The sequence below is a fragment of the Staurois parvus genome, unplaced genomic scaffold, assembly GCF_062004578.1.
Source record: "Staurois parvus isolate SC_StPar_1 unplaced genomic scaffold, SC_StPar_1.0 ptg001417l, whole genome shotgun sequence".
Classification (NCBI taxonomy): domain Eukaryota; kingdom Metazoa; phylum Chordata; class Amphibia; order Anura; family Ranidae; genus Staurois; species Staurois parvus.
In genome coordinates, this window is record NW_028319213.1 from 152826 (window position 1) to 169415 (window position 16590).

Here is a 16590-nt window from a genome sequence, read left to right on the forward strand (position 1 = left end):
TCATTAAAGGGGGTACATTTTCCGGAGGGCAAGTGGGTAATTTTAGTTCATACAAACGCAATATATTAGCCAGTTTTTTAGTAGCATATAAGTTGTGTTGAGTACATAGATACCAAACATACCAAGCCTTAAAACTGTGTGTGCTTGTGAAACAGGACAAACTTCGGTACCCAAAATTGTCCATAGGCAATGCTTTAAAGCCCTTAAATGTCATCACTTTCGAGTTAACCATGAATGATGGCCATGGAATTATTGTTCTCACTCCAGTGTGCACAGCGATACCTAATATGTGTAACTCCATTGTAGTTTTCATACATAGATGTATCCTACACTTGCGTTTATGTTTAGATGTACTGTAAGTGTACGTAGGAGGTATCACATATGTGACACAGATTCCTGGTGGCATGTCCTCTTTAATGAGACATTGGGGACTATTAGCCCCTTAATTTGTCCCCTGCTCTCCACTACAGTGATTAAATCACAGATTATGAATGTTGGCTGGTCTCTCCCTCTCTACCTCTGACAAACATCATGCCTGTCCTGGGCCTGCAGTTGTTACATCAGAGCCTGGAATAAATGTCAGAGGGGAAATCACATGGAGGAGGGGAGTGGCTGCGCTTTCTTATGCCTGAGGAAATGATTAGGTGGCTTTGCAGCAGCTCAAATTAATTCCATCAAAATGCTGATAGTCGACTTGAGAGGTGTACACACGCTCCTAGCTGCAACAGCTGATTGGTGTGTGTAAATACCCCTGCTGCAGCCCATGTATTCCTGTCAGTGAAAAGGTTAAACATGCTTGGGACCAACAGATCTATTTTTGATGGACCACTTGGTCTTTTTCTGCCGTTACTCTTCTGTGTTCTGTTTCTATGTAACAAATATCATGAGTCACACAGCCTAAGCCTCTCCCTCAGGAGGAATTTGTAAACTAAACCATGGTCTATGAACTATGATCTACGTCATCATGGACTTTCCCTCTTCTTCCTTTCTTCCTAAGTTAGTGATGGCGTCTTCTGATCTGAGAGAGGAGCTGAAATGTCCCATTTGTTGGGAAATTTATATAGACCCTGTAAGCCTGAAATGCGGACACAGCTTCTGCCAGGATTGTATCATTCGTCAGCTGATCACACAGAAGGGATTGGGGTTTTATTCCTGTCCTCAATGCAAAGACGAGTCTCAGGAGTGGCCAACACTACACAGGAATATTGCTCTACGGAACATATCGGAACACTTCTTATCTAAACCCTTCTTGGAGAGACAACAATGCTCTGTCCACAAACTAGACCTGAAGTATTACTGTGCTCAAGATGCTGCCTGTATTTGTGAAAAGTGCTCAGAAGATGAACATCAGGAGCACCAAGTGGAGTCACTGGATGAAGCCTCCGAGAAGAAGAAAGTAAGACTAAAAAATGCTCACCAGAATATGATGACAGACAGAGAGGAGATGGAGAATAGAATTCAAAGTCTGCAGGAACGCAGGAAGAAAGTAGATGAAAAAGCAGCTGGTGAAACAGACAAAGTCACTACCTTGTTCAGAGATCTCAGGACACAGCTGGAGGACCTGGAAAAGAGGGTCCTGAAAGAGATCTCCATAAATCAAGAGCAAGTCTCAGTTTTGGTCTCCGATATGATCGATCAGCTGATGATAAAAAAGGGGGAGCTGTCCAGGAAGATGCGTGATATTGACTGGGAGCTGTGTAACATGACTGATCCAGTGACTGTCCTACAGGAATCAAACATGGGTGACTTGTGTGACACCAATCATAGAGGTAACGAGGACAACGGGAGACAAGCGGAACTCTCCAATGATGCAGTGGATCTGGATACTACTTGGATCGCACATGTGATACAAACAGGTGTATCCCATCTAACAGAAATAACAGTATGTTTCCATCTACAGGAACCTGCAGACATATTACTGGATGTCAACACGGCTCATAACGATCTACATATATCAGATGACATGAAAGCTGCATCCTATTCACCAAACCAGAATCGCCCCAAAACACTGCAGAGGTTTCAAGATTATACTCAGGTGTTAAGCAGTCGGAGTTTCTCCTCAGGGCGCCATTACTGGGAAGTGGATGTCGGAGGGTCGGAATATTGGAGTATCGGGATGTGCTACCCCAGTATAGACCGAGGAGGATACCAAGCACAGACTGAATGTAATAACAAGTCCTGGTGTTTGCGTAGAAGTGGCGATTGGTATTCAGTTATACACAACAGCAAATGGATCGAATTACCTGGCAGTATCTCCAGTGATAAACTGAGGATATATTTGGATTACGAGTCTGGTCAGATCTCCTTTTATGAATTTTGTAACCCAATTAAACACATTTACACCTTCACTTCCACCTTCACAGAGTCCCTCCACGCTGCGTTACGTATTTGGAATGGTTGCATCAAGATATCTGGAGGGAATCGGGGTTAGTGAGAAGTTATTGGGTTGTAATGAACCTAGAAATCTTTCTTTTTTTGACTTTCATGAAAACAATATTAACTATAAAATGTATTTTAAAGGGTATCTAAGCCCAAGAACAGAATTGTAATATATTGTGAGTTACCAGTTGTTAGATGTGGTGGCTGCATTAGTTTTCTTTGTTTTTCAGGCTTTCTTCCTGTATGTTCACCAGATGATCCGGTCAGTAACACTTCCTATCCGGGGGAGACAACTCTTACGCAATGTACTATATCCATGAAGGAGCAGCTTTGACACCCTTGGACAGGACCACAGTACACTTCCCCCTCTCCACTTCTTCTAACTTGAGAGGGAAAGGTTCTGTAATCCAGAGGAGAGCTGAGATTTCAGTTCAGTGCAAAGGAAATGACAACACTGAATTTCTGGCAGGAACAACAGGAATATTTCTTTACTTTCAGAAAATGCACTGAGCCTTAAAACAGAAAACAAATGCAGCCATCGCATACAAGGAGTGCTGAGCTGCAATATCAGTATGTACTATGTCATGTTTACCATTATATAGAAGTACCAAATAGAAGTAGCTGACATCAAAGTAGGTATTAGTACAGACATAAGTCTTCATGCAAACGGGGTGTTTTGATAACGTTGGTAACGTTAGCTGTGTAAAGTCATGTAAAAAATTTGAGTTTTTCAGATTTTTTTAGCATTTCTACATTAGCCTTTAGTGATGTTTTGCCGCGTTTAGCGGCATTTTCTCGTGGTATTTAAATTTTTTTAGTCAGAAAAAACCTCCAAAAATGCCAGTTTGCGGCGGTTTACCGCGTTTTTCCAGCGTTAGAGCGTTTTTACAGCTAAAAAACTCCTCTAGAAACCCACTAGTCCTGGGTTTTTTTTCCAGCCAAAAAAATGCTAAAAAACGTTGATTACAGTCCGTGTGCATGGACTCATAGGATAACATGCTGGGGGGTTCATTAGCTGTAGAAAAAAAGTCAAAAGCCAAAAACAGCAGCTGTAAAAATGTCCAGTGTGCATGAGGACTTAAAATCACTGAGCAGCTGTGTAAAAACCTATGAGATTTGCTTGAAAGGAAAAATGTAAGGTAATATAATATTGTTATTATGCAATCGCAATGTTTCTCCTATATACTATATTGTATCTTCAATATCTTATCTCTTGATTTATCATTGTAATGCAACAAATTGCTGTGCCATAACCAATAAAAATGACCACATCATTCACCCACCACCTACACTTCAATTAGCATAACCTCCTAAAAACTGTACATTTGAAAGCTAAATGCCAGGTATACAGGTAAATATAAAACATACATACACAGGAGCAATTCTGCCTAACAAGAGATTTGCATTTCCTGTCTATCCAGTCCTGAGATTTACACAGCTCTGTAATACAGCAAAGCCTTGTCTGGCAGGGAAGGAGACCTGATTTTTTCCTGCCACAGTTATTAACACAGGTTTTGTCCTTCCCCCAGCCTTGGACTGGACAGTGAAAGGAGAAGCAGCAAACTGACGAGCTTATCCATCTGTCACTCTGCTCCCTCCTCTTATCAGCATGTTCCTTCTTAGCACAAAACACATAAAGCACATCTGTTTGGCCCCTTGTGCTGCTTCTCTCTCTCATAGTTTGAGCTCTGGTGTACAGGGATTGCAAGAGGTTGATACCAGTCAAATGCAGGTACTTACACTGCGTGTAGTTGATGAAATACATTTAAAGAATATGTAAACCCAACATTTCATATTCCTGATATGCACCTGCTGTACCATGTACTTATATGAAAAAGTATCCTGTTGTATTGCTTCATTTGTGTTAAATCCCTGGTGTTCCTGCCAGTCCCTCTGCTTTCCTAATTAAAAATGACCACACTAAGCATAAGAGCAGTGTGGTTAGTGCTGGTAACTCAGCCTGTTCTCCTCTGATGTTAAACCTTGTGCTAACACACCAAGCCTGCACATTCTTTCACTGGAAAGCTCAGTGTACTGCTGTTTTTCCTCCCATAGCTCTTCTGCTGCTAGGAACAGAGGGTATGTGATCACTTTTAAGGCTGCTTTCACACTTGAGCGATTTGTAGCTTGAAGCTCCAAAAATGCTGAAACTTAAAAAATCAATTGTTCTCTATGGTGTCTGATCGTGCAATCAGGTGTGAACAGGCACCATAGAAAACAATTAATGTTTTTACATTTGAGTGTGAATGCAACCTTAAAAAGGGGGGAAAAGTGTTTATAATGTTTTTTTCATATCTATACACAAATGTTTTGCCTTTCATTTCTGTTTGAAACTGGATGGTTTGTTTTACAAGTTGAGGGATTACATATACTTTAATGAATACAGAGGGCCCATTCATACCATTGTGATGTGCATGCTGTTCTTCAATGTACTTTGATGTCAGGCAGCCCATTCAAGCTTAATATGCTGTTAACACACAATAACACGTGGAAAATAGTGCATGCACCATTTCCAGGAGCACACTGCAATGCATGTCCATCATCAGGGTGCATTGGGGTACCAATCAAGATGAACTGCCCCGCATCACACCAATGCATGTAATGTGTGTGGGCCTATTTTTGCTTTTTTCAGTGCCCTGATGATCAGTGCAGCCCCATCAGTACTCATCAGTGCAGCATATCAGTGCCCATCAGTGCCTCTTCATCAGTGCCTATCAATGCAGCTTATGAGTGTCCATCAGTGCTGCCTCAACAGTGGCCATCAGTGCTGCCTCAACAGTGGCCATCAGTGCTGCCTCAACAGTGGCCATCAGTGCTGCCTCATCAGTAAAGAAGAAAAATTACTTTATTTGCTAAATTTTATAACAGAAACAAAGAAATCGTTTATTTTCCCCCCAAAAAATATTTGTTTAGCAAAAAATAAAAAACCCAGTGGTTATTAAATACCACCAAAAAGAAAGCTATACCTGTCTCAAAAAATTATTAAAATCTAATTTGGGAAAAAGTGTTGTATGACTGTGATATTATCATTCAAAGTGCGACAATGCTGAAAGCTGAAAATTGTCTTGTGCAGGAAGCGGGTAAAAGTGCTCGGTAGGCAAGTGGTTAAAATAAAAAGGAGTTATTGGCAGCATAAAGCACCTACGCACAGCAACACATAAGGAACCTAAGAGGAAATACCTTACTGCTGAGATGCCTTATTCAAAGATTAAAGTTGACTTCTGTCACTCTCTCAAAAAGTGCTAACCTGCTAGTGATACATACCACACATTACAGAAGGAACCAGCGTTACTATAACTGAGCAACCAGCCTGCAAACAAACCAAATTAACCTGTCTAACAGTATGCGTTAAAAACAGGGGTTTAGTTAGCACACATTTGCAAATACATGCGTAAGCTACAGAGCCTCATCACGGCACCCCGATATTCTGTAGTTCCTAATTCTACAAATTTTGAGAGCCCCCATAGTAGAGGCACATGTATTTAATGGATAGACCAAGGGCAGGCGGACCTGAGGGAGCCGACCCCTCCTTAACAGGTACAGGAGTGCAATGGACACCCAGCATGTAGCACAATGGCAGCTAAGGTGTCCAGTGCGCCCCCTCACCAACAATTCAACAGTACAAGAAATGGCCGCTGAGCCAGTCTATAACTGGCCTTTACAGCAAGGAGCACATGGAAGGGCGACGCATGTCAAACAACTGTCTAGCATACTGTTAGACAGGTTAATTTGGTTTGTTTGCAGGCTGGTTGGCTAGTTGAGCTGGAAATTTTTCTCTTTTCTTGTTTGATATGCATCCCTTATATGTGCTCCTTGCTGTGAAGGCCAGTTATAGACTGCAGCAGCGGCCATTTTTTGTATTACTATAACTGACAACAGAAGAAATACCTGCCCGCCTAGCTGTGTTTCCTTTTGTCACTTGCCCTCCACCCTATAGCAGAAGTACTGCTAAAGGGCGGCGGGGCTGCACAAAATCACGCATATATGCGTGGTTTGCATTTCCGGGTGCAAGTGTCGCGTGCTGCCCTACCTGCGCCCTTATTGGCAGATAGAGATGTCAAACCTGGGGTCCCAGCTGGCGATTCCCGTCCGGCACTTGGCGACTGTCGGGCAAAGCTGACAGGGGAGAGACCTGTGTGCAAACAACACAGGTCTCTCTCCTGTCAGCATGGACATGCTGCTGTGTATTTCTCTGCACAGCAAAGAGATATAAAACAGCATGTCTCCCTAGTAAACCACAACACAGTGCACACCGTAAAACACATACAGCACACTGTTAACAGTGGTGTATTTAGGTTTTGTGCTGCCCTAGGAAACACAAAAATCGGACACCCCCTCCTCGGCAGAGAGAGAGCCTCACACTGACCAACACCAAACCCACCCCCGCCCCTGCGGAGAGAGCCTGACAGTGACCAACACCCCTGCCCCATTCCCCCTCCACCCGAGAGAGCCTTCCGCTAACACCCGCCCCACTCCCCCCACGGTGACAGAGAGAAAGACAGCCCACAGCCTCTCTGAGATCTCACCTGGTTCCCATGCCACATATGTCCCTTCTTCCAGGGGGCAGTGTTGCCCCCCTAAAAAGTGCCACCCTAGGTAAATGCCTTGTTTGCCTTGTGGTAAATACGCCCCTGACTGTTAACCCTTTGATCACCCCAGATGTTAACTCCTTCCTGCTCAGTGTCATTAGTACAGTGTCTGTGCTTTTTATTAGCACTGATCACTGTATTAGTGTCACTGGAGATGTCAGTGGCAGTTAGTCAGTTCCCACCCAGTGTCAGAATGCCCACCGCTGTCCCATTATAGGATGCTGATCACCGCCATTACTAGTATAAAAAAAATTTAAATAAAAATTACAGAATATATATCGCCATTTGTAGATGCTATAACTTTCACGTAAACCAATTAATTTACACGAATTGGGATTTTTTTTTTAGCAAAGACATGTAGCAGAATAGATTTTGGCCTAAATTTATAAAGAAATTTTATTTTTAAAATTTTTTTATTGGATACGTTTTACAGCAAAAAGTCAAAAATATTGTTTTTTTTCCAAAATTGTCAGTCTCTTTTTGTTTATAGTGCAAAAAATAAAAACCGCAGAGGTGATCAAATACCACCAAAAGAAAGCTCCATTTGTGGGGGAAAAAATGACATAAATTTAATTTGTACAGCGTTGCATGACCACGCAATTTTCAGTTAAAGTAATGTAGTGCCGTATCGCAAAAAACGGCCTGGTCAGGAAGGGAGGTAAATCCTCTGGAGGGTAAATGGTTAGTAAGTTGGCAAAAGCCCCCATGACCATGACTGCTGTAACAATTTATTTGTCAAAACTTTGTACATGCTCATCTTTGCATCTTTCATGGAGAAAGTTCTTATATCTTGTAACCAAATAAATGTTGTTTCAATTTTAAAGATACGTTTATAGAAATCTTCTATGATTTTAATATTTTTCTAAGGATGTGTAGCACCCTCAAAATCCCTTAACCGCTCTACATGTTTAGCCAGTGATGTATTTAGGTTTTGTGCTGCCCTAGGCAACACAAAAATTGGTTCGCCCCCCCCCCCCCCCCCACGGAGAGACCCTGACACCAACCAACACCCCACAGAGAGAGTCTGACATTGACCAACAACACCCCAGCACCCATCCTCACCCGAGAGAGCCTTCCACTACCACTGCCCCCCATACACTGTCAACCGCCCCACCTTGGCAAGAGATAAGACACTCACCTTCACAGCTCCGGACTTCCCTGGGAACAAGAGTTGGGCATACACCATCAAGCAGCCCGCAGCCTCTCTCAGATCCCACCTGGTCCCAACGCTGCCTGTGTCCCTTATTCCTTTCCTTCTTTTGGAGGACAGCACTGCCCCCCTGAAAAATGCTGCTGCCCCCCTGAAAAATGCCGCCCTAGGCAAATGCCTTGTTTGCCTTGTGGTAAATACACCCCTGTGTTTAGCCCCATGACCATATGCAACAGAGATACTTTCAGCTTAGAGGGTTGTGCTTCTGATTTATTACAAGTCATCTTCAGAATGATAATGTGGGTGACATTGTAAAGCAAAGCCAAAGGTCATTGCTAGGAGTAACTAGAGCTGAGTATCAAAGCCAGTAAAAAGTCAGTAAAACAAGCAAAGTCAGGACAGACATAGTTTAAGCAGGTTAGGTTTAACAAGGTTAGCAACAAAAGTCAGCCTTGCAAAACATCAATCAGCTGGACAAACCATTGACCTGTTGAGTGCCACACTGTGCTGCTGGGCAGTGAACTGCTAATGGTCCTTCGGATCACTGCCAGAACATTATTATATATGGCAAAGCAGGTTTTCCTTTATTTACTATGAATTCTCTGCATTCTTTGACTACAAACAATAAACATATTCTCCCTGGAGAAGAGATGCCTAAGAGGGGATATGATTGCAATATATAAATCTTTAAATGATGACTCTAGTATTGGGAGTAAACAATTTGAAGTACAGCCCTGGACAAACGTTTTGAGAATGACACAAATATTAATTTTCACAAAGTCTGCTGCTTCAGTGTTTTTAGTTCTTCTGGTCAGATGTTACTAAGGTATACTGAAGTATAATTACAAGCATTTCATAAGTGTCAAAGGCTTCTACTTTTATGCAGAGTCAACAATTTAAGTGTTGACCCTTCTTTTTCAAGACCTCTGCAATTCGCCTTGGCGTGCTGTCAATCAACTTCTGGGCCACATCCTGACTGATGGCAGCCCATTCTTCCATAATCAATGCTTGGAGTTTGTCAGAATTTTTGGGGGGTTTTTTGTTTACCTGCCTCTTGAGGATTGACCACATGTTCTCAATGAGATTAAGGTATGGGGAGTTTCCTGGCCATGGGCCCAAAATTTCAAGGTTTTGTTCCCCAAGCCACTTAGTTATTACTAATCACAAACAGGAAGTGAGAGAAAATCCCTGCAAATGAAAGGAATTCCTTAGGGACCCCCATGTCACCATAACTATTATCACCATTGGAATATTTCCCCACTATTACTTTTCTGGGGACAACCCAAAATATGGGAGTTTTATTTACTTTCATTTTTAATAATGGTAAACAATATAAAATAGAGGGGGTGAATCTCCATAACAGGGGGACAGACAGCAATAAAAACTGACAAGAGTTCTAATACCCCTGCACTCTATCCAAAACTAAAAGAAAGTTTTGCCTTTAGTTATACTTTACCCCAAGATCTCTATAGAAGATATGCAGCCACATAATGAAGTTGGACAAGAGGCGGTTCCATCCTTAACTGCATAGGGAGTCTTTACTGTTAGAGTGGAAAAGATGTGGGACTCCCTTCCATAGTTGGTGGTTTCAGCGGGAAGTTTGGATAAATTAAAAACATTTTAGATGTTTTTTAGTGAACACAAGGTGCAGGAATATGGAAAATGGTATTGACATAAACACGCAGGTTGAACTTGACGGACCAGTGTCTTTATTGAACCTTGTCAACTATAAAACTATGTAACTAAACTTGAGAATGGATGCTGCACTGAAAAATAAGCTTGGCCAATCAGGGTCAAGACTAAAGTCTGCTGGCAAGAGGGCATGCTCAGCCACAAACTCCAAGTGGACAGAACACCTTAGTGCTAGGGCCATCTTAATAGCATCATAGGCCTCTGGGCAAATTAATGCACTGGGGTCCCTACCAGCCTGCATTAGGTTCCCCTGTCACAGTGCCCATATACATTAGCTTCCCCTTCACAGTGCCCATACACTGTACATCAAGTGTCCCCTCTCCCCATCACCATGCCCCCTTACATCATGCTCCTTTATCACAGTACCCGTATACATCAGGTGTTTTATACCAGGTTCCCCCATCACAGTGCCTCTTATAATTGGTGTCAGCATCCCAGTGCTCACGTACTGTACATCAGGTTTCCCTGTCACAGTGTCCCCTTACATCACGTGCCCCCATATATCAGATTTCCCCATCTCAATGTCCCCTTATATCAGGAGTCCCCATCACAGTGCCCATATACTGTATATCAAGTTCCCCCATCACAGTGCACCCATATATCAAATGTCTTCATCACAATGCCCATATACCAGCAATGGGCAAACTACGGCCCGCGGGCCGTATAGGGCCCGGCGGACCTTTTAATCAGGCCCGCGGAGCGTGATACTGTCAGGATGGCTGTCAGGATGTGTGTAGGCGGGGCAGCGTGACGATTGCGAGGGGAGCTAGGCTCCTCTCACAGTCCGCCCTGAAGACCGGTGTAGCATGAAAATCTGTCTCCTATGAGGATCTGTCCCCCTAGACGTGTCTGCGCATGTGCCGGAGATCGCCGATCGGCTGCTAATGCCTGAAACTGGCACATGCGCAGATACGTCGAGGGGGACAGATCCTCATAGGAGACAGATTTTCATGCTACACCGGAACGGTGCGGGAACATGGCGAGAGGAACGCACGGAGCAAAGGTAAGTGAATTGACACAGGGGGGACTTAATATGGGGGATGAATTAATATGGGGAATTAATTACTATAGGGGGGATGAATTACTATGGGGGATGAATTACTATATGGGGGATGAATTACTATATGGGGGATGAATTACTATGGGGGATGAATTACTATATGGGGGATGAATTACTATAGGGGGGATGAATTACTATAGGGGGGATGAATTACTATGGGGGATGAATTACTATGGGGGATGAATTACTATGGGGGATGAATTACTATGGGGGATGAATTACTATGGGGGATGAATTACTATGGGGGATGAATTACTATGGGGGATGAATTACTATGGGGGATGAATTACTATATGGGGGATGAATTACTATATGGGGGATGAATTACTATATGGGGGATGAATTACTATATAGGGGATGAATTACTATATGGGGGATGAATTACTATATGGGGGATGAATTACTATAGGGGATGAATTACTATATGGGGGATTAATTACTATGCTTACTATGGGGGAATATTACTATACTTACTATGGATGACACATACACATCATTCATCTACTCTTGGTCTGGCCCCCGGGTCCAATATATGAACCCATTGTGGCCCTCAAGTCAAAAAGTTTGCCCACCCCTGCCATATACTGTACATCAGGTTCCCCCATCACAGTGTCCCCATACATCAGGTTCCCCCATCACAGTGTCCCCATATACCAGGTTCCCCTGTCACAGTGTCCCCTTATATCCGGTGTCCCCATCACAGTGCCTATATACCGTACATCAGGTTCCCCCATAACAGTGTCCCCATACCAGTGCTAATTTCATTGATGAAAATTTTTTCATCATAGTTTTCAACAGCAGGATGTTTCCAGTAATGAAAACTAAAGCAAACTTGCTCCAAATGTTTGTCAATTGACAAAAATCAATTCTAATTTTCATCAGCGAATGAAAACGAAATGAAAACATGAGAGAGGGACAGTTTGCTTATAAAGATGTTATATAATGGCTAAATCTGTGTCTGTGTAGTTTGTTCAAACCTTAATAACATAAATAATTACGTTATTAGATTTTTTTTTTACACTAGGAGTATAAAATTAGTTTGAAAATTCTATTGAAATGCTTAACCAGTTCCCGCCTATAGCAAAATGACTACCAGGCGGGACTTTCATCGATCCCGGTGGACATCATATGACTTCGACCCTGCGGGACTGCGCGATCTGTCACTGGCTGTGTCCATCGGACACAGCGGATGACTGATCAGTGTACTGGTCCGCTGCTGGTACCATGTGACCACTGTGACCAATCACAGCAGGTCACATGACAATCACACCCCATCTGTGCCATGTGATTAGCTGTGGCCAATCACAGCAAAAAAAAACGGAATGAAGCAATTTCATTCAGTAAAATGCTTGCTTATAGTAATGAAATTCATTGCTATAAGCAATCATAATGTGTAAAAACAAATACTGATCACTTCCCCAGAGTAGTACAATATTACTATGGTAACACTATATTGCTCTGGCCACAGTGTGTAAAAAAATAAAAGAAAAAAAATGTAATAAATAATTTTAAAAAATTATAATTCTTTTTTTTCGTACTGTCTCCAGACAATGACTCTGATCACCGCCACACCAGTTATATCATGATGCTATACTGTACTGGTGACAGAATGTAAAAAAGAAATTGTAAAAATATTTTTTTTTAATTTCTTCATATTCCAAAAACATTATGACAAAAAAATTACAACTTCAAAATACTTGCCATGCCTCTTAATAACACCTTGGACTGTCTACTTTCCAAAAAGGAGTAATTTGGGGGATATCTGTATTGTCCTGACATTGTTGGGCCTCAAGAAATGAGGCTGTCACAGCAGGATTGGTTGATATATACCATGGTTTGTTGACTCTATAACTTTCCTACAGATTAAATAATATGATTTGGGTTAGAAGAAATATAGCAGAACACATTTGGCCTAAATTTATGAAGAGCAATTATTTATTTATTTGTAATATTTTATAACAGAAACAAAGAAAAAATAAAAAATTCCTATAAAATACTTACCGTAATTTTCCTTTACTGATGGACTCCATGGCAGCGCATACATACAGGTTTAGCCCCGCCTCCTCTCCTACCCTATGACATGGACACACTCCTGGTTGAGTGTCAGTAGTATCACTACGATTGGTGTCACCTTATGCGATAAAACATGATGTCACCCCCACCACCTTAGTACAGACTCAACTTCCTTCCAGACCCCCTTACCCAGCATAAACCAGTACAGATCTCCAGAATGAGGCCCTGAGGGCCAGAGGCAGAGCTGCAGTGGACATCAAATCACACAAAATACATTGTAGGGCAGTCGCTGAATAATCACCATTCATTTCCTCTTCAGTCTTAAGGCAGCTCACCTTTTGCAGACTCTCAGCTCCACTGAACGCTATAGAAGTCTCCCTCTCTACTGCCCACACCTCTGCCCACTTCCTGAACTCCGGATGTTGCTCTCCACTCAACCTGGCCTGTCACACTGTGTCACTGAGAAAAAGGAAACTCAAAGGGCCTGGACCAGTTGGGCCCCTTGCACTGCATCACATGGCTTTACAGCGATACACAGTTTCATGTGAATTGTAGTCCATCCCTCGCCTCAGCTCCTGTCTTGTCCCCCAGCCCTCCCCTCTTAACCCAAGTTACATCACCCACCTGGGTCCTGGCACAAATTTCCACCCCCCAATCCCCCTCTAAGCCCAAATTCCCACCCCCAATCCTGCCTTCTAGCACATATCCCCTCAATCTATACTCTTAGCACTCACCCCCCCCCAATCTATAATCTTAGCACTCACGCCCCCCAATCCCCCCTCCTTAGCACATATCCCTCCCAATCCCAGCTTCCAGCGCATATTCCCCCCCAATCTATATTCTTGGCACTCCCCCCAATTCCCCGTCCTAGCACATATCCCCCCAATCTATACTCTTAGCACTCACCCCCCCCCAATCCCCCCTTTTAGCACATATCCCCCCCAATCTATACTCTTATCACTCACCCCCCCCCCTCCAATCCCCCCTCTGAAGCACATATTCCCCCCAATCCCAGCTTCTAGCACATATTCCCTCCCAATCTATACTCTTAGCACTCTCCCCCCAATTCCCCCTCCTAGCACATATCCCCCCAATCTATACTCTTAGCACTCACCCCCCCCAATCCCCACTCCTAGCACATATCCCCCCAATCTATACTCTTAGCACTCATCTCTCCAATCCCAGCTTCTAGCACATATCCCCCCCCCAATCCTTGCTACTAGCACATATCAGCCCTTCCAATCCCTGCTCCTGGCACATATCCCATCTCCACTCTCTGCTCCTGGCACATATCCCCCTACACCCTCTGCTCCTGACACATATTCCTCCCCCCAATCCCCGCTCCTAGCACATATCCCCCCACCAATCCCTCCTCCTAGCACATATCCCCCCACCAATCCCTCCTCCTAGCACATATCCCCCCACCAATCCCTCCTCCTAGAACATATCCCCCCACCAATTCCTCCTCCTAGCACATATCCCCCACAATCCCGGATCCTAAAACATATCCCCCTTAATACCCCCTCCTAGCACATATCCAACCCAATCTCCGCTCCTAGAACATATCCACCCCACCAATCCCCCCACCTAGCACATGTAGCCCCCCCCCCCCCAGTTGGGTGCTAGGATGTGTATAGTTAGGATAAGCATAGCTGTGTTTCTCTGCTTACCAGAGAGGCTGTCAGGTAAATTCAGTGTGGTATTCTGCTTAACAAAGTGCTGTGATTGATTAGACAGGTCTGCGCATGCTGCTCTGATGCTGTTGGAGTTCTGCCCGTCTTCAGGAAGCTATAAGAGCTCCATGGGTATGGGCTAGGCCAGTGGTGGGCAACCTTTTTTTTCAACTGAGCCAAATCTCGCCAAAACTACGATTGAAATTTATTTTGAGAGCCACATTTTTAAAACTGAAAATACATCCCCCATATAGTAATTCATCCCCCATAGTAATTCATCCAGCATATAGTAATTCATCCCCCATATAGTAATTCATCCCCCATATAGTAATTCATCCCCCATATAGTGTCAAGGTCCTACCTTTTCCCTGAGGTTATGTTACTCCATGTGCTGGCGTCCATCTTGGATTCTGCTGTGCATGATGGGAATCCTTTTATGCCTTCAGGTTTCTGTGGTCCATCCCCCAGAGGGGTGTGGCTGATGACATATAAGCCTGTGGCCCGCACATGCTCTTTGCACTTGTGTCTTGTGTCTTGGTGTTGCTATTACTCTGTTCTGACTCTCGTGACTCTCCTGGTATCTGATTCGGCTTGTGACTAGACTATTCTTTGTATTCTCCTTTGATCTGACCCTCTGTTGCTGAACCCGGCTCGTGACCTGTGATTCTCGTCTGCTGTCCTGTACTGTTTTGTCCTGTTGTTGTTGACCCCGGCTTGTCTGACTACTCTTTTGTCTCTTGCACCAGCTACACGCCATTGGCGGCGGCCATTACCGCAGCTGAGGTGTCTCGGGGGCCGCGACCTGGTTCCTGGCTGCGTCAAGTCCATCCCCACCATCAGGGGCCCTGGTGAAGGGCAGCCTGGGACTTAGACTCCGCGTCCTGAGGGACTTCGGTCTGAGGGTGGTGGTTGTCGTCAGCCAGTGCGTTACATTGTTAGGCCTGCCTGTCCGTTCCTCAGCTCCTGCCCTGACATATAGTAATTCATCCCCCATATAGTAATTCATCCCCCATAGTAATTAATCCCCCATATAGTAATTAATCCCCCATATAGTAATTCATCCCCCATATAGTAATTCATCCCCCCTATAGTAATTCATCCCCCATATAGTAATTCATCCCCCATAATAATTCATCCCCCATAGTAATTCATCCCCCATAGTAATTCATCCCCCATAGTAATTCATCCCCCATATAGTAATTCATCCCCCATAGTAATTCATCCCCCATATAGTAATTCATCCCCCATAGTAATTAATCCCCCATATAGTAATTCATCCCCCATAGTAATTCATCCCCCATAGTAATTCATCCCCCATAGTAATTCATCCCCCATATAGTAATTCATCCCCCCATAGTAATTCATCCCCCATATAGTAATTCATCCCCCCTATAGTAATTCATCCCCCATAGTAATTCATCCCCCATATAGTAATTCATCCCCCATAGTAATTCATCCCCCATAGTAATTCATCCCCCATATAGTAATTCATCCCCCATATAGTAATTCATCCCCCATATAGTAATTCATCCCCCATATAGTAATTCATCCCCCATAGTAATTCATCCCGCATATAGTAATTCATCCCCCATAGTAATTCATTCCCCATATAGTAATTCATCCCCCATATAGTAATTCATCCCCCATATAGTAATTCATCCCCCCTATAGTAATTCATCCCCCATATAGTAATTCATCCCCCATAGTAATTCATCCCCCATATAGTAATTCATTCCCCATATTAATTCATCCCCCATATTAAGTCCCCAAGTCCCCCCTGTGTCAATTCACTTACCTTTGCTCCGCGCGTTCCTCTCGCCGTGTTCCCGCGCCATTCTGGTCTTCAGGGCGGACTGTGAGAGGAGAGGAGTTCGTCACGCTGCCCCGCCTACATCCTGGCTGCCCCGCCTACATCCTGACAGCTGCAGAGTCCTGACTTTTGGGGCGGCCGCCCGAGAGGAGGGAGGGGAGCGGGCGCCCGGCACACAGAAGAGCCGCATTTAAGTTTGTAAAGAGCCGCATGTGGCTCTCGAG

General features: G+C 43.8%; 1 protein-coding gene across 1 annotated transcript; it reads left to right on the forward strand.

Moving 5' to 3' along the window:
- The first annotated feature begins 998 nt into the window (after positions 1-998).
- Positions 999-3661, forward strand: LOC149436150 (E3 ubiquitin-protein ligase TRIM39-like). The gene has a single exon (XM_089661959.1). It carries the CDS (start codon positions 1004-1006, stop codon positions 2429-2431), a length of 1428 nt encoding a protein of 475 aa, XP_089518085.1. The 5' UTR covers positions 999-1003; the 3' UTR covers positions 2432-3661.
- Positions 3662-16590: the final 12929 nt, after the last annotated feature.

What these genes read in the sequence shown, in the direction of transcription:
- LOC149436150 (XM_089661959.1), top strand. Translation starts at nt 1,004, where the DNA reads ATGGCGTCTTCTGATCTGAGAGAGGAGCTGAAATGTCCCATTTGTTGG.